At 38.6% G+C, this 27,819-nt stretch overlaps 1 protein-coding gene across 3 annotated transcripts; it reads left to right on the forward strand.

Moving 5' to 3' along the window:
• Window positions 1–4,274: 4,274 nt before the first annotated feature.
• Window positions 4,275–27,754, forward strand: SSX2IP (SSX family member 2 interacting protein). Of its 3 annotated transcripts, none has more exons than XM_065072670.1 (16): window positions 4,275–4,378; window positions 11,027–11,067; window positions 12,075–12,110; window positions 12,695–12,828; window positions 13,613–13,779; window positions 14,026–14,226; window positions 15,601–15,711; window positions 15,978–16,113; window positions 17,681–17,756; window positions 17,834–18,005; window positions 19,793–19,943; window positions 21,451–21,587; window positions 22,026–22,199; window positions 24,445–24,556; window positions 26,558–26,678; window positions 26,882–27,754. In XM_065072670.1, exons 4-16 carry the CDS (start codon window positions 12,786–12,788, stop codon window positions 26,961–26,963), a joined length of 1,683 nt encoding a protein of 560 aa, XP_064928742.1. In that variant the 5' UTR covers window positions 4,275–4,378; window positions 11,027–11,067; window positions 12,075–12,110; window positions 12,695–12,785; the 3' UTR covers window positions 26,964–27,754. The 3 variants fall into 3 exon arrangements, with proteins under 3 accessions (XP_064928742.1, XP_064928743.1, XP_064928741.1); XM_065072671.1 differs by lacking the exon at window positions 4,275–4,378 and adding an exon at window positions 4,688–4,851 and having other exon boundaries at window positions 11,027–11,074; XM_065072669.1 differs by lacking the exon at window positions 4,275–4,378 and adding an exon at window positions 4,735–4,851.
• Window positions 27,755–27,819: the final 65 nt, after the last annotated feature.

Consider the following 27,819-nt stretch of genomic DNA (forward strand, 5'->3'; position numbering starts at 1 on the left):
TTAGTTGGTATCTTGTCTCTCACCCTATGGAGCTTTAGTTCAAAAGTTTGGGCTGTAGTTTCTTTGCTGCAGAATCAGCATCCCTCTTGTGCTGCATCATCTTGAATCCCTGATGCTTAGTTTGCTTTCTATGGCACTGGTTTGGCACTAGATTTGGGGGGGGGGGGGGGGGGGGGTGTGTGTGTGCTCTGGCCAGGCAGCAGCACCATCTCATCTCAGAAATGTTTTTGTGACGTGGTGTGCTCGGTCATAACCCCTGGGGAATGACAGGCACCTTTTTCTCTACTTGCTGTGATCTAACAGGGATTAGCCTGAAATCTCGCAGTTCAAATGCAAGAACAGAGGGAACTTTCAGACAAAAGTTGCATGTCTTTTAGATATTGAGCCAAGTGACTGTCACATAGTGAGGTGGGGAAAGAGAAGGGACTGGATCACACAGGTAGGATTAAGTATGTGAAGTCCACCTAAACTTTGCTGTAGTTCCCCTTCTTTGGAGCCTCCAATGGACCATGCACAGGTAGAGGTATCACTGCATGACTGGAGCTTCTCATGTATGATCTGGAACTGAAAACAGCCCTTAAAGCTCTTGCAAGCACACAGCACAACCCACAGACCGGCTGATGAGGTTATTTTTATGCATTTCCACAAAGAGATGCGAAAGCCTGATGAGCTAGGCTTTATCGAGACACAGTTCCTACATCAAGAGACAATAAAGGAGCCACAGGCTGCCACTGGCCTATTGCATAACAGGATCAGACATTTTAATGAGCTTCTGCTAGTCCGTGGTTCGTCAGCCCTGCTGATTTGTAACGAGGCAGGACACTGCTATAGAAACCACTCCAGCCGACAGTGGTTTTGAATGTACTTAAGAAGATGAGTTTGAATTGAAATGCAAACAAACTGTGGATCAGTGCAGCTCTTTCTGAACTGTAGGAGCCTGTTTGCTCTCCTGTCCATGTTACAGTTTTATCCAGCCTGAATTTAAGCTTTTAGAGATACTTTGCATATCTTACTTCCCAAATAATCCAGTTTGCTTGGGTTCTTTAATATTTTTCCATTATAATTCTTAATAAAACTTTTTAGCAAAGGATTACAAAGAGGAAAGCAAAAACACGTTTTCAACATTTCTCTAATCATTGATTCTATAAACTATGTTTATAAAAGAAATGGGACTAAAATTAATTTTAAGGATAATGGTCTATATCACAGAGAGGAATGGCTGTGAAATAACAGGTTGTGTTTTTTTCTAAACTGCTGAACTATAAAGCAAAATAAAATGAGTCTCCAAATAATTCCATAAATTAGTTTCAAGAAAACCCAAGTAAAGAAGGAAAATACTGTTTAAGGAGCTTGACCTGACATCCATTACAGGATATTTATGATATTACTCAAGAGAGTATAAGAAATACTTGATTTTATCCTCTCTTGTATCCCTTAGGAACCAAAATCTCCAATGACACCGCCCTTTTCCTATACCAAAATTCCACCTATATGCCACCTTGTTTTAAACCACTTCAGAAAGGTGTGTTTCAATTCTCGCTGTGGTTTATGAAGCTGTGTTATGACAAACTGACGTGTTATCAGTAAAGAACTGTGTTGGGCTATGTTTTTTCATATGGTAAAATTTCCTCTGACTTTCTTGCCTGAAAGCACCCCACAAAGACTTCTCCTTTCCTGGTCAGCCCTTTAAAAAAAACACAAACTAAGCCTGGCCCATGATGCACAGCAAAGTGCTTGGGGAGTTCTCTTTTGAATAGCATCAACCTCAGGAACAGCTGCTATGATCAAATGGACAAAGGAAATTCAGCACCACCCACCCCATGCATTATCTCTTAAAGCTCCAGGAGCTTAATCCTTCCCGTGAACAAAGTCTGTTGTCCCACTTTCCATTCCCAGTCACATATTATATTCTGTGTTAGTCTGCTTCCTCCTAAGAGTGCCTCTGCAGCAAAGCTACAGTATAAAGGTCCAAAGTCTCTGCAGTTAACCTGAGTCATACAATGAAATGTTCCTTCTGCACTGCGAGGAATTATTTCCTATGACCTGAATAATTCTGAAAAGAATGCACTGTTATTAAAAATATTTATTAGTGTTATTGCAAAGGTACTAAAAGCCAAAACAGTAATCAGTATTTTTGCAAGCCACGGGAGGGTGCTTCCTACACAGCAAGAACCACTCAGTTTACTAGCCCTATATAAGTCTATTTCATCTGCTGGAGAGGTAGTTATGGTCTGCCCACAAAAAAGAGAAATAGCCTTACTTCCAGTGTTTATGACTGGAGTATGGTTCATTCCTGGAGGTTAGATTTTTGGTGAGAATTTCGAAAGGCTGGTTTTGACCTTATTCAGCATTTTTCCATTATCAAGCTGACCTTTGAAAACCAGAAACGTTGCGCGAGAAAGAATCTGGAGGGAGGTTTATCACAGCTATGTTTGTGGCAGGATAACATATGAGACTCATTCTCTTTCACGATTCCATCCCTTGTTGCATGCCAGAGAGCATCGCTTTGTCCACTTGGTGACCCTGTCAGTGAAAATGCTCATGTGTGGCCTGTATCACCATCTTCTTACTCTGAAAATACAGGAAAATAATCAAAATTTGCCAACTTGAGTGAATAACTGAATTTACGAAAGGGTATATAAATGTATAATCTACTAAAAATAGATATTTTCTATCCCAATTTCTGCTATTTCTCTGTGATGGTGGCTTTCCAGTCATAACAGCCATCCTGTCTACTGCATTTAAGCCTCTTTTCTGTCAGTAATTGCTTTGTTATTTCTTGATTTGGACTATAACACCCTAGGTTTCGACAAATCAACAAGAATAGTCCTCAATCTCTACACTTCGCTTATGTTTAGATGTTTTTGATGATTTGCACGGAACCCCCCAACAGGATACTCTCCTCAAAGCTAAATGTGAATAGAATATTGGACCAATAAAGGCAAGTTTACAGAGAACAAAGCCGAATATTATTTAAAGACTCATTACACACTAGAAATGAAAATATTTACAGTATTGAAAATGTTATTTTACTCAGTAGAACCTGTTCTCATTGTCTCGTCTTTAAAAGCAAAACCAGAATAAAGTTGATAATATGGAAAAACATTGTTTATTAACCTGGAAAGGAATTAGGAAGAAAATTTCAAATTATGAAAGGCAACATAAAAACTGACCTCTTCTCCTGTACCAAAATATAATAAAGACATGTGAGGTGTCAGCAACACACAGGACTGAGAATTAGATATTGCAGGTATACACACACATGACTGCAGAATTTGGTGTACTTGGGTGGGAAGGTGGTAGGTATCAAGAAAAATAAATCATGTCATCGAGTGAAGGCTGCAGTCTTGCAAACCCCAATAATTAATCAAATCCTATGGATCATGATTACTCGATTAACTTTCCTGAGTACTATTTGGTAATTTTATTAAAAGCCTCGCATATTTAGCAAGGCGATGCTAGATAGCTGATATCTCTGGCAATAAGGCATGTGCCAAGCTGGGTGTCTGGCTGCTCTTCCACTCCCAGGCACAGAGGGGACTGCTAGGTACGTGAGGTCTCTCATAGGGAGACATGGTGATGTCTGGCCAAAATTTAATCTAGGTGAGTGCCAGGGATTCCTGGTGTAAGCTCCTCACTCAAATCAGCAATGCCTTTCTTTCAGACACTATCAAACAACTGTTGAGATCAACTATGAAGCTGTCTTCTCTAAAGTGTATTCTACAGAATTGTGATTTTAGACTGGCTGAATAACGTGACTCAGCAAAGAACTTCTTATGCTTTTGTATACAGCTGTTGAAATTGCCTGCGGGGAGGGAAAAAACCCAGCAACATACAGTCAAAGATAAGGTCTAATATTTAACAACACATTTTTTCAAAACCAGTAACCACTCCATCCCCCGTGAAAGGCGACGGCAGTCTGGGCAGGACAGTATCTAAGGAGACACAGCCCTGTTCATCGCCGGCCCCCCGGTGCAGCACTGCAGGGCTTTCCCGCAGCCAAGCGAACACTCTGGGTCTTTTTTCCCTCCACGGGCGCCGCTCGCTGCCCGTCCCCGCTCTCGGGACCCGCCGACAGGTGCCAAACGTGCTCTGCCTCACCCCGGCCGGGGCAGGTGCCGCCACACGCGGTACCGCAGCACCCGCTGCGACCCGCCGGGGCGGTGCGGACCCTTGTTGAACGTCTCTTAGCAACTGCCCGGCCAATGGCAGCGGCGCTGGGACGGGGGTGTGCGGGCGGCGGGGGGGTTAACCCCGCGGGGCCTGGCCGAGGGCCGGAGCGCTGGTGTCGGCAGCTGCGGGGCGCGGAGCGGAGCTCAGCTCGCTCGGGAGCCGCCTTTCTCCTCCTCCCTTGCCGCGTCGGCAGTAGCCGCAGCAGGTGGTGCTGGGCGGGTGGGTGCGCGGGCTCCTCCTCCCACTCCGTGTTCGTCTCCTCCTTCTCACCGGTGGCTCGGGAAGGGGGTTCCGCGGCGGCTCGTCCCGCCCGTGCGGCGCGGCGGGTAACGGGCGCTCTGCGGCCGTTGGCGAGGCAGGCGCGGGGGGGAGGGGACGGACGGGCGGCGCGGCGCGGCCGGTGCGGGAGCCCGGCGTGGGGCAGCCGAGGGGAACGGCGTGTCCGCGGTCTGGGCTCGCCCCTGGGCGCTCCGTTGGCCGGGCCGGGGGAGGGCTGTGTGCGGGGGGAGCCTCTCTGGCCGCGGCGGTGCTGCGGGTCTTGACCTGTGCTGCTTCTTGTCGGGCTCCGGCTGAGCCGCGGGGCCGAGGGCGGCGGGTCAGCGGCCCGGCTGTGCCCCGCTGGAAGGCCCGGCGTGGTGTTGGTCTGTGTGAAGCTGCAAGCGGCGGATGCTGGAAGAGGTGAGAGCCGGAAAGCTTTCTGAGTCAGGGGATTCGTGGCCGTTCGGCTTTAGCTGGCAGTTTCACGTGATGCAAGAGTAGAGATTCCATTTAAAAAAAATATGGCTTTTTTACTTTAATTAAAAATATTGCTTGCCTTGTCTGTAGCAAAGTCCGTTTCAGTTTGAAGATCAAATCACAATGCAAGACCAAATTGTAGTATCGTTGCATCCACAGTTTTTGTAGAACACTCTGCTGCTTTCTCTGCTGTCAGTGAAATGGTTACACGGTGCTCTGTATGCTGCAAAGGTATGATAGGAATTTCAGGGCAATGACTTAAAATAGGAAGCATGTGAAGTAAAATGTGAATGTATTTGGTAAATTTTAATAGTGAGCTTGGAAAGGAGACCTAGAGAAATTATTTTATACCATTGATGGAGATTTCGGATTATAAGTATTTGGGGGGAAGATGTTCTTTCTGTTTGTTTGTGGTTTGTGTTTTTTTTTTTTTGATGGGGGAAGGCTGTGGTACTAATATCAGTTATAATCTAGGCTGGTGAGAGCATAGGAAAGGATAATACCAGGCTCATTGGGGTCAATATCTTGTTTCTGAGAATGTCTGGCAGCAGATGCTAAGGAAGAGGTCGTAAGTGTAGGTTGGTTGCACAGAGGTGCTTTTATCCATGTATCCTCCTAGCATACTGCAGTCTGGAGCTGAAGGATCTCTGAGCAGAGCTTGTATCTCTCTTTTTGAATTTGATAGCTGCAGATGGATGTTTTTCAATGAATTTGATCCAGTTTATATACTTAGCATTCACAGCACCTCATGGTGATGCAAGTCCACAATTTCATTGTGTTTTATATGGAAAAAATGTTCTTATTTTCCAGCTTTTGAGCTGAATCTTTCATTTCATCCTACATAACTGTTTTGTTAAAAGAAGCAATGAATAATTATTTTCTCTGTGTTTGCCCTATTTTTCTAGCTGTTTCCTCTTTAAGCTGAAAAGTCATAGCTTATTAGTTTCTTGTAAGAAAGTGTTGATTGGCCTTCTTACACCGTTTTCAGGTCTGTTCTGTCCTTTATACAGGGAACGTTGCACCTGCATGTGATATTTAAGCTGGGCAGGTTCAGTGTTCATACAGAGATGATCTCTTTTCTGCCCTCAGCTCCAATGTTCTGTTAACTGCTTCTGAGCTATTATTTCCAGAGGACTAATCATAGTGACCCTGGGTTCTCTTCCTGCATGACAATACCTAGCTAGAGGCTGTTGGTTTAAGTACATAGCAGAGTTGTCTGTTTCAATGTGTTAGTTTGCATTTGTGAAGATGGAATTTCAGCTGCTGGTTTTTGTCATCCATTTGCTTACTATGAGGACAACCTTCTGCAGTTCTTGTCTTTCACTGTTGGTGTTTATTTTTATGAATGACTCTGTACAGTATATGAGCTTTCTTATTTACATGTTTATCACCTCTTTGAATTTACTAAACAACAGAGATGCCTGCACAGACCCCTCTGGGACTCTAATTTTTGTTTCTTTGGGACTTTCATATGATATACTTTGTACCCTCACCTCAAAGTTATCATTCCTACACTTTGCCCTTCCCCATCTATAATCAGTCACTAATAAATCCCCTGACATCGTAGTTTAAGAACTTTTGGTAGGAAATGCTGTGAAAAGCTTTTTAGAAATCCAGTTATGCTGCCTCTTGCCCAGGTGTGTTGGCTCATTCTGTCATCCAGAGCACTGTGACAGACTTGTTAGTGTTCCTTCCTCCCACAGAAGGTGTGCTGACATTTCACCAGTCCTATTTGCTTGCAGTTACAAAGTCTGTTCTGTGGCACTTTGGTTTTGCTCAATAAAAACATAGAATTTACAGGAGAACCATTCCTTGAATTCCTTGGCAATTTTTAGTGAAATTGCAGTTACCATCTTCCATTCCATGCCTGATTTAACTTAAAAGTTATATTGTACTGAAACTGGTGAGTTCTGTCACTTAGGAGGTCTGGAATGCTAGTTCTGGCTCTGTACATTGAATATTACTAACTAGTAAAGTTGTGACTTGGTTGGTTTTGCTGTTTGGGTTTTTTGTGTGTGGTTGGTTGGTCTGTTTGTTTGTTTTCTTGTTTAAAAGTCCTCTGCTTGCAGAGACAGCCAGGCTATGAAGTTTGGCTAAAGTTTATCTCAGGGAAAGGAGAAAGATCTGCAGAAGACAGTTCCTCAGATTTTTCCTCTTGGGTATCTGTGACATGGGGAGGTTTGGAACCAGAATGTCCTGCTTCAGCTACATGTAGTAAGTGGTTTGTGAATACAGAGGAATACAGTTTTGAAGATGAACAAGAATAGTACTGTTTGTTTAGGAAAATGCCAATGTGAAGATCCATAGTGTTAGTTCAAAATGAGGTGGGAATTTGGGAGCCAGGTTGAAACACTTACGTGTGTTTCAATATTTTCAGTGATTGCATTAACAGAGTTTCAGTCACCTGTGTATGTGAAAGGTAGAGTTGAATATTGATGTAGCAGATCAGATTATATTCCTTGTAACCAGAGTGTTTGAGGCAAAGACCATGAAAGAGCAATCATTGAACACTGAATTTTATCAGACGTGAGGGTATATTCTTGTGTGGTTATATATGCTAAAAAGGTAAAAGAAACATTTTCCTAACTCAAAAAAAAAAATTGGTTTTAAATAAAATGGAAAGGGGAAGTATACTTGGGATTTTCTGAGTATGGTATTCTCATAATGAAACACAGACTTAATGTCTGCAGGTTGGGTGGTTTGACTTGCCTTTTCATGTTACTTTTGACAATACTGAGAAGTTTAGCTGGAAATTTGACATAAAAGTTCCCATAGAATGTGGATAAGCAGGGGGATTCCCCTCTCCCATTTTGCAGTTTATAGAATAATGATTAAAATTACACAGTCTTGTAAATGTGGGAGGAAAGATCTGGGGTCTACTTTGATTGCCAGACCCACCATTAGAATTACAATATTGAATAAAGGTCACTAAAACTGTAATAGAGTTCTAAAGGAAAGAATTCTCTCAACTACACAGTTATCACTGAATATGTTGCTTATTTTAGTGTTAATTGTAAGCTTTATCCAAACATCTGTAGAGGGACAAGAAGTGTCAAAACTCTGGGGAGGAAATGTATGGACTTTGGTGATTACATGGATTATAACAAGTATATGCCTTGTGACATTATCAGGGATATATTTGTAAACTTTCAATGTCATGACTGGAGTGCACCCTGCATTTACATATACTGATATGTCTCTGTGTCTATCAGAATAAAAGCCATCTGTGTCGCATCTGTGGATTACTAGGCAAATGTAAAAGCTTTAAGCAGATTTACAGCTCCTTTTGGGATGTAATTTTAGTAGAAGGAATCCTATTGCCCTTTAAGTAAATGTTAACTTCCCTTTCCCCCAGTTTTATAAGTTGAAGCTTACACGTCACAACTTGTAGTAGTAGTAGTTGAAATATACAGAGAAGGAATGTTTGACAATTTCTGGTGATACTGACTTTATAAACTTTTTTCCAAGACATTGCCTTATTGGGGGAAGGTAGAAATGACCTTTCCAAAAACTGCCTTTCACTATCCTCTCTACATTGGAGGGGAAAAAGTTTTCTGGATGACCAGATACTGCATTTCCCATTTGTGTCACACCCTATGGAGGTTAGAGATGAGCAGATGGTGTAAGATGATCCCAGCACAGTGCTGTGACTAGAGATTCCCTTCTGATGGTCTGAATGGGTGTTACAAACCCAGTTACAACTACTCCTTTTCAAGTGTAGGCATGATAATAAGAAATTGTAAGTATGCTGCACTGTGTAAAGTTTACAATCCTACTTATTACTGCTTGTGATCTTCAAGTTGTGATATGGCCTGAACTCAGGCTTCATTAATCAGATTTCTATCTTGAATCTTAGCATGTTCTTTGTCATTCCCTCCCCTGTCCTCCGAAACACAAACCAGTGACTTTAAAAATGGCTTCTTTCAGTTGTCTGGGTTTGTGAAACGTACTATTTTTGAAGTTTAGGTTAAACTTATTCTTGATAAGAAAAATGTGTTTGTTAGTGAATCATGTAGGTATTTGTGTAACTACCCCTGTACTCTTTTTTTTGTCAAAAAGCTCACCAGGTGTCTTTCTAAAAATCAAGTTCTGGTATGTTATTACCATCATAGCGTTTTTTTTAAAGTCTGTTGGTTCTTTTGTTTGTTTTTGTACTTTACTTATTCCAACAAGCACTTGAATGCCTTGATTTGATTACTGCTTCCTTGGTATTAGTCAAGTTCCCTGTGATTTTAGTGTGAGTATTTTGTGGAGGGGTGTGTGTGTGTTTGGGGTTTTTTGGTTGGTTTTTAGACTTCTGCTTGCAGAGATCGCTCTGCCATTATGTTCAAACATTTGACATTGGGTATCATGGGCTCATTTTTTTGACAGTCCACCTCAGCCTTGTGCACTCCAGGAATTACTTGTTTGGGACAGGAAGTGACTCTGATAATTGGCAGAATTACATCTATTATAGCAAGTGCTGGGTCGTGACAGGTTTTTGGGCAAGTCCTCAAATGTGTTGGTGAGCTAACTGCAACAAATCCCTATGTACAGAAAATGGGCACAGAAGGAAAGTCATTAAGTAGTTACAGTTGGTTTGGCTGTTCAGTGGTTCTTTTCCTACTTGCAGTCAGTCAGATTTTTGACTTTAGTATTGGATGTTGGGAAACAGCAAAACTTGATTTATTGTCTTTTTTTCCCCTACTGCATATTTTCCCCATGAGGATTTGGGGAAGGGTGAGGAGAGGGGAACCACCACAAAACCTCCTTACTACTTTTGCTTGGTTAAAGTCTTTCTGTGCTGTAAATAACTAGGATAACTTAGGGACATCCCTCAATTACTTTTCTTATGTATTTTATTCTTCTTCTATAATAAAATGCTGCTTCAGAGTTGTACATTTTCCTCCTCTAGCTATGTGAATGCGTTCACTGGTATGTTATGGTGGTTAAAGAGAGCATTGTAGTGTACTGAAGGTGACTAGTCCCCTCTGAATACAGTGTATCTAAGTTAATTTTACATCCACGTGGTCTTCCTCAGGAATGCTCATCTGTAGCTCTTGCATACTTCAGGGAGGCTATTTTGAGCTCTGTGCTCCAGAGCAACTGCCTAGACTTGGAAGGAAATCTATCTGATGGATCTCAGTCACTAAGTAGCTTTAGAAGTAATGGCTGAGGTCTGGAACTGCAGTAGAAGCCATGTGCAACTGATGAGATGATCTCAGCATGGCACTAAAGGATTGGAGCATTCCCTTGTGCAGCTGACATGGGTTTGTCTTGTTCTGCACACCTGAGTTTAATTCTAAATACAGTATGTAAAGACAACTCAAGTACAAAACCCTAGCCACTCTCTGAATGATTACTGGTTCAAAGCTATTGATCCGTAACTTAAGATCCTTTGGGGTAGTGGTTTAACAGTTGGAGAAAGCTTTTGAGTTTGCTTTCCAAATCTTCCAGTTGCTGAGGGTGGTGTTTAATCTGATGTGTTAAACAGTGTGAAGTGTACTAAAGGTGGGCTTTTCAAGACAAAAGGCTCTAGAGCCCTCAGGGTTGATTAATGTTCTCATAATGTAGTTGTATTATCTGGAATTTATTATGCTGCCTATGTGTTGTAGCTTTCTTTGTCTTCACTAGACATTCTTCTGAGCATGAGTTTGTGTGTTAATTTTCTTTGTGGCCTCTTGTTGGGGTGCTTGAAAACAATGGGTCATAAAGCACCTTCATGGAATGGATCTGCATGCGTCTTGCAGGGCTAGAATTTGGAGAATTGTTGTGTTCCCACACCTGGGAACTGCTTTCAGTTAAACATTGTGTGGGGTGATATAGTGTGTCAGAATAGTATTGTCACTGTAGAGAGACCTGCAGGCTGACAATACTGTACATTGAGGGAATTTAGGTGATAAGATCTCCTAGTGGGTGTGCAGCCTCTTGAAGAGTAAAAGCCAGTCTGTTTGAAGGTAACAGCATATCTGAAATGTGAGTGCTATTTTTGCAGACTTTGACAGTCCTTAATGGAATTTGTGTGTCTTGAGTTTCTTAACAATCTTTTGAAATACCTTATTAGAATGCAGGATTGTGATGCCAGTAATGAGAATACACTTGTGGTTTAATTTGCCGCCTTTTTCCCTTACATTTGCAGGGTTCTCTGTCTGATGGATCCAACAGAAATGAAATGAACATGTAAGAAGTGTGTCATCTTAATCTTTAGCTTGACTTTGAATTCCGTTTTTAAAAGCCCAGTTGCTTTGGATGGTTAAAAACAAATATACCTTGCAGATTTCTGCTATGAAGTCAGTTCTTGTCTTTAAAATGGACCTTCACTTTGTTAGCTTATGTACATCTTGGTTTTAAAGGGGAAAAAAATAATATGGCCAGAGAAAAAGAAGAAAAACACACTTCTTGTACAAGAACAGCCACTAGACTTGTATTGACTGTGTTTTGTTGCTGCCTTAGTATACGTTCTGATACGTAATTTAGTAGTTTCTGCAACCTTTCAACTCATCTGAGGAATAACTGTTTACCTTTTTCCCAAGTAAGTTTATGAACCTGGAGAAATATTCATCCAGCTGCATAATTTATTTTCTTAGGGCTGAGAATGTGGCTGTGCACCATTATGATCTCTTAAAGACTTGGTGTTGCTTTGGGCACTGTTCCGCACTTTGAAGTGTAGATAAGGATTCTAATCTGTGTTCTCAAGAGACCTTATGGATAATAGAGCACGCTTTCTTCTTTTCCTCGATTATCTTCTTTTTTTCCCCAAGTTACAGCCTTAGCTACAGTGATAAAAATACAATGTTGCAGTGCCAGAAATTTTGAAGTTGCTTATCCAGAGTGTGTTTGTTGGAACGCTAGCGGGGGGGCTAGGGAAAAACATCCCTATACTCTAAAAGTCTATGGAGTCCATCTAAAACTGACTTGAGATTTTGTTCTGAAGTGTTAATTGATAAAAGGGAGCCTTCTTTCACTTCAGGTGGAAAGTTTGTTTCCTTCAAGTGTTATTGTTAACATAACAGCTGATGGGTTGCTCTGTCCAAATCCGAAGCGTCTGAGCTGGATTTTAAGTCTCCAGCAGTGTGGTAACTCTAATGCTATTATGTGCCCTCTTACTGGGTGGTGGAGGTGGGGTGAAGGGACAGTCCGTGTGTTCTTTCTTACGAGTGTGTGATTTTTTTTCCTTTCATTTCCAGAAGGCCGGAGCTGTACTGAGTGGCTGTGCCAATGGGGTAAGGCTGCTTCTCCTATTTGCTTTCTTCAACAATTTTAGAGATTCTGCAAACAAGCAAGAAACTTGCCAGGCAAAGGCAGTATAACTAAATGTATAGGTTAAGTTAAATTTAAATGGTTAAATATTTATTAGAATTTTTCTCTCTCTGCCAATACATCTTCTGTAGTGCCTTTATCTTTCTCTTTAAGTAATAATCCAAGTCAGACTTGTGTTAAAATTCATGTAAGTTTATCTTAATAAAATTTCTTACTAGTTATGTCAGGAAAATATTCATCACTTGGCTTGCTGTGTTTTCTGTGCTGTATATCAACAAAAACAACCGAGTTATCTACAGTGTTTTTCATGTGTGGATGGCATTTTAGCTTTAGTTAATGGTCTACAAGACTTAGTTAAGTTTAAGGGTACCTAAATACAGATAGATGCATCATTTTTATAGCATAATTGCTGCACTTACTGTGTTCCAAATGCTGTGTAAAGAAGTAGAAAAATTTTGTGTGGCTCAAGTCCAAAGTCACTCTCCTATGCCCACTTTAATCTAATACTAGCTGCTATTGTTAATCTGAAATGCTCTTGCTATTTTAGGAGGTGTCTACGTAATGCACCTTGCCAGCAATTGTACTAAATACTTCACTGCTGAACCGGTTGCTCAGGTACCCTGCCTGTCTTTGTTGCTATGGGAGACTGGAAGACTATTACTGTGCCAGTGCTGTCATCAGGTAACCTGGTAATATTTTGAATTTAGTGGATTTGCTAACTTTGCCAGTGATGTTATAGCTGCTAAAGAGAGAGTTTGGAGTTTTGTGTGTGACCTACTTGACTAATTCAGCAGAATGTTAAATAATGTGTAATACATACAGTGCTTTGTTTTGAATTGAGTCCTTACAGAAATGCTGTGGTTAAATTCTGTCCTTCCACGTATATATAAAGGTTCTAAGACACCTCAGCCACACTCTTTTTTTTTTTTTTTTTTTTTTTTTTTTAAATCACACCTTTTGGGATCTCTTCTGTTTTCAGAGGTTTCTTTGTTCTAAATTTTATTGCCTCATAAATTGATTACAAATCTATTAAAGGAGTAAATATTTTCTTGCCTGCTTCTACTTAGTGGAAAACTACAGCATACACTCAGTGTGAATAAGGATATTGTACTTTCTATTAAATTTTCACTAAGTACACAGTTTTTGCACCTGTAGGGGGGAAATATATTGTTCCATGGCAAGCCAACTAGGAAAAAAGATCGGGTGTTTGTTCTTTTTCTTGTTGGAGGAGTAAAATTTGAAAGCTATAATACCTTAAAATGTTATTGAGTCTTTAAATCCTCAGTGGAAGTTCAACTGTTTTTTTTTTCTTCATTGTGAATTATTTAATATATGTCATTCTAACTGAAGTTCTAAGCTCTAGACTTGTAGATTTCTGTAAATAATAATTTGAATAGTTGGACTTTTTTTTTGTCTGTGTCCTAAACTATTAGCACTGACTTGTTTCTTTCTTTTTAATTTTTAGATAGCAAAAATATTTTTCAATATACCTCAGAAAAAAAGATATCTCCCTCAAGCATGAACTCACAAGTGCTACGCTTGCCACTGCCTTCATCCAAAACCATGCACGGCTTTTTCAGTGCCTTCTGCACAGAAGAGAATATTGAACAGAGTATCTCCTATCTTGATAGGGTAAGCCAGATGGTGTTAATTGGAGGTTGTGTGAAGGTGACGTGAAATCAGTTGTGGTAGCAAAGATTCCCTGGGTTAAGAAGGCTTCTTTCTCAATGCTCAGAAGCCTGAGTTGGTGGGGAATAGGATTCTGTGCCCCCACCCCACTTCCCTTTCATATAGGATTTCACTCACTATTGTCTTCCTCTTTTGAAGAATTGCAAGACATTGATCCAGTGATTATTCCCACCCCTTGTCTTTTATCAGGAACTGACAACATTGGGCTTTCCTTCTATCTATGCGGAGTCTAAAGGAAAAGAATTAAATTTAATATCTATCATAAATTGCATGAATGAATTGCTCGTACTGCAGCACAAGAACCTTCGAGCTCAGGAAGAAATAGAATTACAGCATCTGAAACTGGGTAGTGATATGGAACACTTACAGAACTGTTATGCTAAATTAAAGGTAAAAACCCAAGATAATTCCACTAATATTATACAGTGCTTATATTTAGCATATACTGTACATTCTTAACACTCAGTGGTTTTTTCTGTTTGTTTTTCTCCCCATACTAAATTACAATTGTATTTTTATGTGCATTTTGGGTTTTTTTTACGTCTTTTTCCAGTTGAAAATTCCTTAAGGTAAACAAAATGTGAATTAAAGGGAATTATGGCCTCCTTAATCAAGGAGGAGGGAAGGCTGTTTGGATTGGAAGTGTTAATGCATGCTGTGGGTGAAAATATTAGAGACTTCAGTTGATATCACTTAGTATTCCTTCAAAGAAAAAAAATCTATGCATATTTTGTGGCTTTTTAGGCTTGCTTTTCACTAGGGCTAGCCAGCACCGTCTCCTTGACATGTACTGCTATAGATACTCAAAATCATAGTAGTCCTTCTGCTGAGATTGGTCATCCATGTAGAAACACTTTGATGCGACATGAAAAAATCATGTGTATCTGCACTTATTTTTGTACAAACACTAGCTAATGTTAGGCTACAGAATGCTGCAGTTACTTTCCCTAGACAAATGGCTTTAAGGTGAAGCAGGGGGGAAGAACTTGTTAGTACTGCTTTAATGCATTTAACTTAACTGTCAGTTTGTAAGGTTTCTCATGCAAATTTCTTCAGATACCATGCAGCAGCCCTCTTGACTTCCACTACTGTGTTACCTGTTTTCTGATGGGGTTTGCTTAGAAATTCTTGTTGTTCAAGTATCTCTACAAATTTTAGCTCGCTGCAGATACAAAGAAAAATAGCTTGTATATAGCATTTAGCTCTGTCACTTAAGGTGGCAATTTCAGGTTTGTTTGAGTCTCATGTTTGTAGAAACATTTCTGAAATGCTAGTTTTGCATGATGTGTTGTAAGGAGATCATCTGTCTAGCCTTACTCTCTGTGTGAAATGTCCTGTTTGCTTTGCGATGTTCAGTCTGTGTATCTGTGTTAATTATTCCCTTGATTATTTAACAGAAGCATTCTAGTAATGCTGTAGTCTCATTCTTACAGGTGGCTCAGTATCTGTCTCACTGTCACAGTATATATATGATTACAGAATCCTGACCTAATGAGAAAGTAATAACTGTATAAGATAGTATCTGTCAAATACCAAGCTGAATTTTTGTTTCTTGTGAGCAGCAGTGTTTCTTGTACTGGAGAATCATGCTTCTTTATCCAGAAAGTAGAACTAAATTGTCATTTATAATGCGCGATCATTCCCAAAACATCAAAGATCAAATATATAGGTGAACTTAAGTGAGGTGGTTTGGCAGTTTGGTTTGGGTGTTGTTTTGTCTTTGCTATTAATTCTTATTGATAATCAACTATCAACACTTTCTAGGAACAGCTGGAATTATCTAAAAGGGAAATAGTTGGACTTCAGGAAAGAGACAGACAACTGCAAAGCAAGAACAGAAATTTGCACCAGTTACTTAAAAATGAGAAGGATGAAGTGAGTTGTCTTGTACATTAACACAAGTAATTACATAGATATTCAATAATATGATTATTTGCAAGGAGTTTCCTAGTTGTTAACTTGGAATGCTTTTTTTGGTAAATGTCTCTCACCGAAGTGATTGATTTTTGTCACTTCCTTTCACTAGAAATACAGTTGAATAGAAGCATCATTTTGCTTCACGTATTTGTTTTAATTTTCTGAAGAAATATCTGTTTATACTTTAGTTGAAAAAACACAGTTTTTTGTGGGGTTGCTTTTAGGTACAGAAGTTACAGAATATAATTTCAAGTAGAGCTACACAGTACAATCATGATATGAAGAGGAAAGAGAGAGAATATAACAAATTAAAGGAACGTCTGCATCAGTTAGTGATGAACAAAAAGGACAAAAAGATAGGTAAGTACCTCTGGATTTTACTACAGCAAAATAGCATATTCTCTATGTTAAGAATGTTTTGGTTCTGGGTATCTTTAAAGTCAATGTTGTCCCCCTCTTGTAGATTTTTGAGATGCTGAAATCTTACATAGAAGATTTCACATCAGCTGACTGTGAAAGGCTAATAAACTTGTATATTGTGTTCTGTAAGACTGTTTACCAAACACAAACCAATACAGAGATATTTGCAAAATAAGTTTTTTACTAGGCAGAATTATGTGGAATTATTTCCTAAGCTAGAGAATTGTCTCCATTACTTTGTTGCTACTGCTACCATCAGAAGACTTCAGGCAGTGTCATAAACACTGTATTGTGCCCACCAGTTACAATCAGGAAGGAACACTGCATGAGCTTTTTTCCCCTTGAGGTACCACAGTCTACTTATGGTAACAATGAGAAATTTGAAGGAAGGTAACATAAGATAGATACAGTGCTATGTGAAATGCAGAGAAAGGAAATCTCCGTTATCATATGTTGTGCTGCCCAAAAATTGTGTTTAAGATATTCCTCAGTGCTGTTTAGCGTGAGTATAGTTTTTTGTAGTCTGTTGCTGAAAACGGTTATCAGCATTATGTGATTGATAGAAATATTTGCACCTTTTGGTTCACATGTCTGGCCTTAGAGTATTTATATAGTTTTTCTCCAGTGGAACGGAAGTCCTGCTCCTCTTCTCTTGTCCCCCCGACAACCCCGAAACACTCAGCTCTTTGCCAACTGGAGTGCAGATTTTATTTCAGTAAGCTGGTTTAGTTCACTAAACCTGAAGGCAACTATTCCTGTTGTTGTCAGGTTTGTTTTCTGCTGATTTAGTATTCTGAAAGTGCTTGTGGGTAGGCTAAACCAGGTTAGGATGCTATTTTGGCTACAGCAAGTCTTAGATACCAGCTCAGTAATCTCTAGAAGGCTCACCCTGAGATCAGAAAAACTTACTTGTGGCATGTTCTTGACTCCAGGTGGCTAATACTAGTTCAAGTATCAGGGAGGTCAAACTAACAGGCTCTTTTAATCTAGCTACTGTTTGCTTGATAGATAACTAGAATTGAACTTGGGCCACTAATCTGTAGTGAGTGTTGGTTTAGGGTCTTTGTTTCATTTTGCTATTTTTTTAATTCAAATGTAGACAGACAAGTTTATTTGTTTGGAGAAACACCTTGTGAAACATCAAGAAGTTGCTTACTTTAAACTGGAGGTGAAACTGGCATTATTGCCAGAAGAGAGGCTAGAATTGATACTCCATTGATATAAAGGCTGAAATAGAGATGAATGTGCCAGAAAGAAATGCATTAAAAGATGAAAGGATGAGAATACAGCCCTCTGAGTTTACAAACACCAAAACTGTCTTCTTTCCTTGAGTATCTTAGTATTACTGTGTTAAGCAGGGCAATGCAGTTTCATATAGATCTGAAGATTGAGGGGGATATTTGGGTAATGTGGTCTCAACGTTGCATTTACACATAGTTTTTTGCCATCTGAATATTTATATATTTGCGTGTTGTTTCACACTTTGAAATATCCTTTTCATTTGTAGCAATGGAAGTTCTAAATTATGTTGGTAGAGCTGATGGGAAGAGAGGTGCATGGAGGACTGATAAGACAGAAGCCAGGTAGTTGTCTTAGAACAATATTAATTGAAGCATATATTATGGCTTTTATGTTGTTACTGTAAGATTTCTTCTTCCAGAAATGAAGAAGAAATGTACAAAGTTCTGTTAAGTGATTATGAACAACGCCAAAAACAGCTTTTAGTGGAAAATGCTGAGCTGAAAAAAGTTCTTCAGCAAATGAAGAAAGAGATTATTTCACTTCTCCCACCACAGAAACAGAAGCCTAAGGAAAGGTCTGAAGATGGGCCAGTAAGTATTTTTCAATTCAAATTAAATCTGTTGCAGGTTGGTATAGTGTCGTAGTAATTGGATCATTAAGAAAGAAAAAAGGTAAACTTGTTGTGGCACTTGCGGTGGATTTCACATCTGTGCTTGAAATCCATCAGTGTTTCAATGTTCTTCTGTCTGTGCAGAATACCCAGCGTATTCTTTCCAGTCAGTCAATGGAAAGCTTGAAAATATACTTTGAATAAATTTTAAATGCAGTGGGTACCTATATTTTGGATTTTGTCCACCTTCTGTACTAAGATGTGATACTAGCTTTCAAGGTGCTTATGCAAAGAAACCAGGTTTCCCATAGGATCTATGGGGGTAGAGGAAATGTAATTATGGTGCATTCCTATAGTACACGGATTAGAGTAGCTATTAATTCCTTTTGCAGAGCTGCTGGTACGTTCAAGGAAGATGTTTGATTTCCAAGTAAAATTGTTTGTGGGGTCTTTTTGTTTGTTTCCAGGTTTTAAGTGTTTATTTGTTTATACAGGATACTGTATTTTTGTGGAACAGCACACTGCACATTCATTGTTTATCAGGATTTGTTTATTCCTTTTACTGAAGCTTCAGTTCTGTCTTGATGTCAGTGTGATGTAGGGAATAGTCTAGAAGGTTAACTGATCTTTCTTGTAGCAGTAAGAGAGAGTATCCCTGAGCATAAGAAAGAGTTGAAACACAGGAAAAGATTCTTAGGAGGAAACATACACCTTGGAGCATGGCATCTAGTGATGTGGTCGCATTGTTTACATCATTCATCATTTTGCTTTGTGTTGCAAAATAACAGCCATGAAACCAGCCTGACTGTCCTATAATCACAGTGCTATCGAGAGGCCTGCTCCAGACTGGGTGGTGGCATATATAAATATAGGTAAAGGAATAAGATGTTTCTTTATGAAGTGACATAAAACTCTTCAACCAACCAAAAAAAACCCCACTTCAAACCAAACAACTACTTTTTTAAGAGCGAGCTGCTGTTTTGCTCCTTAAGATATCCTGTGATCCAGGTTTGAAAGCAAGTGCTTACTGCATATGTAAATGAATCACTTTGCTTTTGAACTTCTTGTTTTTGTACTTCCCATCCCATTTTTCTTATCTGCTTGTAGATAAGGGGGATTGTATATGGTTTAGATGCTTGAGAAGAGTGGAGTATTCATCCCAGATATTCAAACGGCTATACCTTTTCAATTTAAATCTACTAAGTTGTTCCTGGGCTAGTCTTCTGTTGACTGTTTAGACTTTGTCTTATCTCTTGGAGATAGCATTCAAGTTGGAAGTCTGAACAGTAGTGTAAAATAGAAGTGAGAGAGGGAGATGCTAGTTCCTTTTTACCTTCCATGTGTTGTGTGGTTTTATTGTCTTAATTGTGGAAAAAAGTAATTTGTCCCTGCCTTAAATTCCCAACAGGATAAAATTGTTGTCTTAAATTGCATGCATGCTGCATAGTGAGTTTTTGGGCATGTACTGCTGAAGTTTAACAGCAGAACTCAGCGCTCTGAACCTCTCTCACTTGAAGATGAGACTGAATGAGACTTGCTGCCTGATAGATGCTCTGTAGTGGGTTCTGGGGACTGCCAGGTCACTTCCGTCTAATTCAGCATTATGCTGTCAGGGAACTGAACTCCATGACAGTCCAGTTTCCCTGGATGGAAAAATCTCTCTTGTGTATAAGGGTTTTCTTCCTCTTCAGGAAATGAAATCCACATACATATTTAAATAAACAAATACACAGAGTGGTTTTCAGTTTCTTCTTTCTGCTTCTACAGGTGCTGTCAGACCTGGAGGAAGATATTGGAGAGTTAAATAAAGAGAATATGTGGGAGCTGTCTTGTGAAACTGTGCGAGAGCAGCTTACCAACAGCATTAGAAAGCAATGGAGAATGCTGAAAAATCATGTTGAAAAGCTGGATAACCAAGGTGACACTTAACCGTATTACAAGTACATATGGCATGCTACTGATAACTCCATTTGATATCGTGCTCTTAGGATTTACTTTACTGTCTAAGCTAAAATGGGAGGAATTGTGATCTGGTAGACTTTCAAAAAGGGCTTGTAATTGACATTTTTCTGTGTAAGTTTTAATTGTAGGTAGTATGGGAAGCAATTGCATACCAAGGCTGTTATCATTAGAAAGGGCATGATTATAGTTTGACACAGTAAACAACAACTTTCAAAATGAAAAGAATGATTTCTTCAGAAAGGAGAGGCCTGGCAGTAGGGTTTGTTGCCTTTCCCCTCCTCTTTGAGATTTTAAAGTAATGCAGATACATCCATTTGAAGTAAATGGATGGAAAATATGTAAATTCTTCTCAGGAGTCCAGTCTTGCCACATCCATACCTCTGAGGCCACTTGTGGCATTCTAAAGCGAACTGACTGATGGTATGATGTCGGACTCTCCTCATTTCCAGCTGTTAAACAGCATTAAAAGATGGCTAAAAATATATAAAATTCTTTCCTAGTATTATTTTTCCCCTGCAAGCAAATGCTGCTGCTACCACAGGGATGTTTGCAGTCAAGAATAAGACTGAGAAGGTCACACATGCAATTGCAAATAAAAGAGCAGATGGTCTGTGAGAATATGTTTATATCATAGAAAGGATTTTAAGAACACTTGTTTTGAATAATACTTGATTTGGTATAAGTGACTGAAAAAATAGTTATAAGCATCAGGAAAAATGTTGCAAGTATTTTCTGTTTTCTTGGAGTCACTGGTTTTTTTTTGGTTTATTGCTATGACCATCATCTAGTCCTTTAGGATTTAATTAAATTCAAACATTGTCATCAGGGCATCAGAACTTGGTTCATTACAATCCCTGTGATAGCTATGCATAAATGCATGAAATTAAATAAAGCAATATGTAAATATACAGAAGAAACTTTATTGCTATCTAATTAGTTCCTTTAAAGGAATGAAAATATGCACACAATGTTTGTTAGCTCCATTTCTCATTCACAGGACTTGAACAAAAAGCCTTTCTTTTTATATCTGTGATAAATATAGTTACTGTCATATTTTTATGAACACACAAGCCCTTCAAAAATCACCTCAGAAGAACAGGCTAGCAGCATGTTACTGAAAAGAAGTCTTCAGTTGTCTTGATTTTTCTATTAAATAGTTGCGGAACCGAGTGGGGTTTTGTGTGTGTGTGGCACTTTTATTGCAGTGCAGATGCTTGGTTTACTTTGGGGAATGTGAAACAGCTATTGTTTTCATTGCCTTTTTTTTCTAACTGGATTTTGTGCATAATTGCAACGTAGCACCAATTAGAGATCTCTAGTCTCTGATAGAGGTGCTTGTGAATACACTGTGTATCTGTCTTTCGGGATGAAATAAATACAGTCTAAAATGTTTTGCTATTACTATAAGTCACTGGTGGGAGGGATTTTATTTTGGTTTTAAGTAGTGTGTTTTCCCTTCCTAGTGTCACGTGTACGTTCAGGAGCTCTGAATGAAAAAGATGTCATTTCAAGGGAAGACCATGAACTGGAAACTGAAAAGCTAGAGTTAGAGATTCAGCAATGTAAAGAAATGATCAGAACTCAGCAACAGCTCTTACAGGTAGTAGGCTTTAATTTTTCTTATTTTCTTCAACTGAATCTAAGCTTTCTGGTTTTTTTGATGTGCCACTTTTCTCACCTCTGAGCCTTTCTCCATTCTTTGATAATGCTTTTTAGATAAGATATATTTAATGGTTGGTCTGAATATAGGTGTGCTAATGGATTGGTTAGTATTTTCATGAATTTCTAATCCTGGTAGGAATAATTTTGAAGGCTAAACAAAGGTGAGGAAGGCTGATGAGGTCACCTGCCTGAACAGGGACATTTTGCTTGCCATATGAAATTCTGGCCCTACCAGCCACCAACTTCATACTTAGTACCTTGTTTCTATATTAAACTTCAACCATTTTCTGATAAAACTGCACCTGTGGAAATATTGCACCTCTTAACAGTCACTCCCGAACTAATGTTTGTGTCCTTTGTTGCTTTGCATCTGCAGCAGCAGCTTATGTCTCCATGCGATGATGACACCACTCTGATACTACAGGACTGCTATTTGTTGGAAGAAAGAGAACGTCTTCAGGAGGAATGGAGACTATTTCGAGAACAAAAAAAGAATTTTGAGAAGGAACGAAGAAGTTTTACAGAAGCTGCTATTAGATTAGGACTTGAGGTATTAGAAAGGGGAACTCCTATGGAAGATGAGTTATTGATGAAGTAGTTTTGCTGTTACACATACTACAGAGCAGCCATCCAACAATATTTGTATGCTGACATTTGTAGAGCAAGATCTTTCCCATACTGTATAAAATATATCTGTGGTTATTATAGATCATTCTGTTGGCATTTAAAAAAAAAAAGGGGGGGTTTTGCGTGTATTGGAAAATACAGTTGCTGCCACTGGAATGACCCAGTTTTGCTTCAGCATTTGAAATATTTAAGTACTTACAAAAATCAGTCCACCTAATCATTAAATCTGTTATTAGATGCCGCTTAATTTTGATTTCCTACAAAAGCAAGGCCTATGGAAATTTCAGTCAGATTTGGCTGCAGGGTTGAATTTTCAAAGGTACTTGATTCTTAAACTTCTGTGGAAAAACAGTGACTATTTCAGAATTGCAAAGTAACTGCTGCCTTCCCCTTAGTTAGGGTTATTATCTGTTCTGTTCTTGTAGTTAAGCTGGCCGGTAACCACACATACTGGAAGGCAGTCAGGGTGAATAAGTACTGGATGAGCTCTAGTGTGTGTGTCTTTTGTTCTACCTAATAGTTAGGTCCAAGAACATGAAGGGACTTACCAGTTTAGCAGGGAAAGGAGGTCATGATGATGTGGTTGTAAAACTGTGATGGTACAGATACAACAGGAAAAATAGCCATTGAAGGAAAAAAGAAATGGACTTCAGATAGCTTACAGAACTACTTGCTTTAATGTGCAGAGGGGGAAGCTAGAGTGGGATGTGATTAAGATTTATAAAACTGGATTCCTTGCATCAGATGAAAGCAGTACTGTTGTTCACCACACTTTTCAAGATTAGGACTACAGGAAATTCATAGGAACTTCTTGAAATTGTCTAAAACATATCCAAAAAAAGATACGTTTTTATACATCAGGTAGCTGACTTTTTTGCTACCACAGGTAATCAATACCAGCAGGTTCCAAAAGCAGTTGCTTAAGCTCAGGAGCAGCACATCCACTAATGGATACAAAAATGGGGGGCAGGATGGGGCAAAGGGGTGCCTTCCAACATCTCTAATCAAATTACTTTTGGGTATGGGAACCTCCAAGGGTATGCAATGCAGAGAGCAGCTTAGTTAACATGATCTCATAAATAGCATCTCTTGTGGCCACTGTTGGAGACAGAATACTGAGCTAAAGACACAACTTGTCTGACTCAGCTGGGTTTTTTTTTTTGTTCTTGCACTGTAAAATTTATTGTAAAGAACAGAAAATACTTCAAATCTTACTTTAGATACTGGCACAACCGTAGTTCACGTGGTGACAATTACTGACTCAGACCACTACTTATAGATATGCATTCTTCAACTTTTCATTTAATTTTATTTGCATTTTAATGAGTTTGCGAATTTCATGTTGGACCTTGAATTCAGCTTTAAAAGTCTTGAGTGATAATAAACATTTCTGGACAAGCAATCATTTAGGACTACATTGCAGCATAAGCACAACTACCCATGCTGCTTTTTCTTAAAGTTCTTCAATATGACAAGAGAAGCAATGCTGTAAGTTTTGTAGGTGCTTGTGAAAATTTGCATTGGAGTTCAGCGTGCTCTATTTTCTGCTGACATAGTAGAAATAATTTTATGTAATGGGGATGTCATATTTCACTGGTGGGTTTGGGAGATGAGAGAGCTCGTTGCTTGATTCCAGAGCCATTAGATCTTTTGGAGGTGGTCTTTTAGCTGTTGTTTTCATTTTCTGTGCTCAGAGTGACTGGAAAAATGAAACAACCCCTTTCTTTCTGCCCCGGTTTCAGGCAGAAGTAATCAGTGCTATTTCCAATCCCATTTTTATCTGTTTGGGAGAGGGCTCAGGGTTGAGGTTTAAGCTGTAATCCTCAATGGATTACAGAAATGAGGGCTACCTCCAAGAGGTGGTGCTGCCCTGAGGGGGAAGGGGGAACATCGGAGTCAGTGACAGGAGTTTGTGTCACTGGAATGGAGGATGGTGAAAAGAAAGGACTAGTCAAACTTCGGTGAAACAAGTCATGGGGTTTGGCTTGTAAATGAATGCCTCCTCAGCTAATCCTTGTTGGATTTAATGCTTGCTCATGTTAAGCTGCTGGCTCTCCTTAATTACATGGGCATGTTACTTCTGTTTTCTTAGATAGAATATCATCAGTTTAATGTGCACTAAGCTTGTTCCCGTGGTCCTAAGTGTAAACTGTCATTTCCTTTCCTAGAGAAAGGCATTTGAAGAAGATAGAGGAACATGGCTGAAGCAACAGTTCTTGAGTATGTCTACTGATTGCAAGCACTCTGAAAATGTGACAGCTCCAAGTGCCTTCCTAGGAAGCAAGTATTTGTTTCAAATTATGTTCTTGTAATGTCTCTCTTTCTCTCTTTCAACTAGAAGATGCAAATGTGAACAAAACTATTAGGAAAAAAAAAAACTTCCCAAGGCTGATTTTACCATGTATGTTTCTACCTGTCCGGATAACTGATGGTTCATAATCTCCTTTTAAAAATGGAGTAATGATAACTCTCTCCCTAATAATTACTTCTATAAAGAATTTATGTTTGTGAAGTGAGCTGGTGAATGTCAAGTACCTGACAGTACAGCTATTAAGAACAGGGAACTTTTAGAATTACTAAATTAAATTAAATGTGAGCGTATTAATTGCCAAGGCTGTTGAAGAAATCATGACCTATTAGAGATCTGTATAGATTAGAAATACGTTTTGGAAACAAGAGTGTCATAATGTGGTGATGGCAGCATTAATTATTTGAGATAAGGTAGTATTAAACATGCATGCACATATTCAGTTAAAAAAATACTTAGGAAAAAGAAATAGTGAAAAGAGTGTAGTGAAGATGAAAATTAATTTGAGCAATAAACAACTGAATATTAAGATTCAAACTTTCATAAAGGAGTAATTTATTCAGAAAATATAATGAAAATATGGCTACATGATGTCATTTGGAATATTGTTTTTATTGAAAGTATTTTAAATTTATTTCCTGTACAAGTTTTTAATTTCAAGTTGGCAAATTTATTTCCCACCCCCTTATGCCTGAATATGCATATGCAGTGTTTTGGTCTTCACCACTGAGTCTTCAATACTTTCTAAGGGGTGGGGAGGTGGGGTGAGACAAATAAAAAGGGACTGGGAAGGAAAAAGTAACAACAATCTCTGTTAAATAGGTTTTTGATGTGGCAGCCAACTTTTAAAGCTAAATGTGTGAAACACCCGGCAAGCAAAGGTAGCTTGACTTTGTATTCTTGTCAGATAAAGTAGCCTACCTCATGCGTTCTCGTTGTTCCTCCTCTGTGCAACTCCTACAGTGTTTCTGTAAGTGTGAAATGAAACGGCCTTCCACAGTAGGAAAACTTTTAGGAACAGAATTCAGATTGTTTGGCTGTTGGTCATAATAGGTGACTTGATTTAGTTATCTGTGAGCAATTTGAGATCTGTTTAAAATTCCTTGTACACTAAATCTTTTGAATTGCAATTGCCTTTGTTGAAAGACTAGTGTTTCTGGATGTATTTAATGCCATATTTTTCTCTCCTGAAGTGCATTCTTCAATCTTGTATATTCTAACCTTAAGCTACTAGATAATAGTAATAAAAACAAAAATATGTTTGCCACAAAGTCATACTCCCTTTGGATATTACTACATAACTTATCATAAGAATTGTTTTAATGTTAAGTTTTTATTTTTTCACAAAACTTGTCTAAAAGCGCTTAATTCTGTAGTGCTATGATGAATACTGTAAAATATAGAATCATTCTATTTTTTCCACTTCCAGCTATGAAATCTAAATATGAGGAAGAGCTAATGTGGATTGATCTGGTCCTATTGAGTTTGCCTATGTCTTTCCACTGAGCTTAGTGATAGATGCCTTAGCATTTATATTAACTTAACTAACTTGTTGCATTTATTTTTTTTCTATACTCTGACATGTTTGAGTTCTTGTGTTGGTGTTAATTACGGCATATACATGCTGGCTAAGCTTTTACGTAAGAAGTAAAAATGCTTTCTCAATTATAAAGCCAGAAAAGTTATATGTGAGTAACTAAACTTGACTTCAGTATGACTATTTGCAGCTGTGGCTGTGTAAGTGCTTGATTTTAAAATTTAGAATCACAGTTTTAACTTCATTCAATAAGTATACCTAGAAAATTTCATCATGCATCTATAACAAGATGATTTACTGCTGTAGGCATGCTGCAAGATGTTCAGTGTGTTGGGTTTTTTATTTATTTTTTTTAAAGCAGAAAACATTAAGAAGCAAGTCCTTAAAATGTTTTTGGTTGTGCTGTAGTTTAACTGATGATATGTGCATCTCTTAGGTTCTGACCAAGATAATCGACTAGCAATATCTACATCTCAGCAAAGAAAACCTCACCATATGTTGAGTGTTCCAGTTTCAGCAGAATCTTGCCAGACGACTCAGTATCTTACACATAACAGGTATCTGAAGTGATGTTGCAGGGTTTTTTTTTTTTTATAATTTGAAACTCTATGTAGAGCAGAGACTAAGCTGTGATAACTTCAGAAAGCCTAATATAAGGCTTATGATTGATATATAGCAAATCATAGTAAGCATCATATCATAAAAAGTGTTGTTTCTATCCAAAGCATAATTTGTGTTGTAATATTATCTTTTTTCCCAGCTCCAGTGCTGCATCAAAAACACCTGCTGGAGATAGCAAGCCAAATCAGGGGGTGGAAAGTGACAAAGAAGCAGTGGAGTAATGCACAAAGCTATGGGAAGACTCCAGAGTTGACACTCTGCTATGTAGAAACTTGCACATAGAACAACTGCCTTAGACTTCCTAGGGTTGCCTGTTGGGTTTTTTGTTAGAGTTATGTTCATAAACTTATTCTAAAGTGAAACAGAATGCTGTGAGTTTGATCATTCTTCTAGAGGATTATGTGGTGATCTGAATTGTGCTGTGTGTGTATGTGCGTGCACGTGGCTCTTATTTTTTTAGACCATTTTTTGCCTCTTATTTTTTTGCAACTCTTGAAGATAATTTAAAAATATATAGAAGCTTTGATATTTTTCTAGTAACAGAAGCTCTGATTCTGTGAATGAAGCAATGGTATGAAACTGACTGTAATGAAATATTGGATCCTAACGTTACCTTTCATCACAGGCAGAGATAGCACTTTTAGAAATTGTTTAATTATTGGAAACATTCATTTGGCTCAAGTGTATCTGGCATTAAAATTTCTTTTGCCTCAACTTGAATGTACAGTATACTGTAGATTTTTAACAAAACAGGTTCTATATTTATTAAGTTGTGTGACTTGAAAATACTACTTTGATATTTCAGATGACTTAAAGAGCAAAATCTTTATATATTTGTAAATAGAGTGGTTATGCCGAGAAACCATGAGATGAAACAGATGCATACATAATATTTTACATGGCATTTTAAATTGTTTTATAGTTTACAGATGCATTAGGACTCTCAATGGTTCAGTCAGGAACCAAATTATTTCAAATGTGAACAATAAACGTGTAGTTGTATTCTAAGAAACCCAGCTTCTGTGGTTTTTGTGCACTAAACTTTTAAGCTATCATGGTTGTGGGGCTGTAAACTAA

Source organism: Columba livia, chromosome 8, assembly GCF_036013475.1.
Source record: "Columba livia isolate bColLiv1 breed racing homer chromosome 8, bColLiv1.pat.W.v2, whole genome shotgun sequence".
NCBI classification, from domain to species: Eukaryota; Metazoa; Chordata; class Aves; order Columbiformes; family Columbidae; genus Columba; species Columba livia.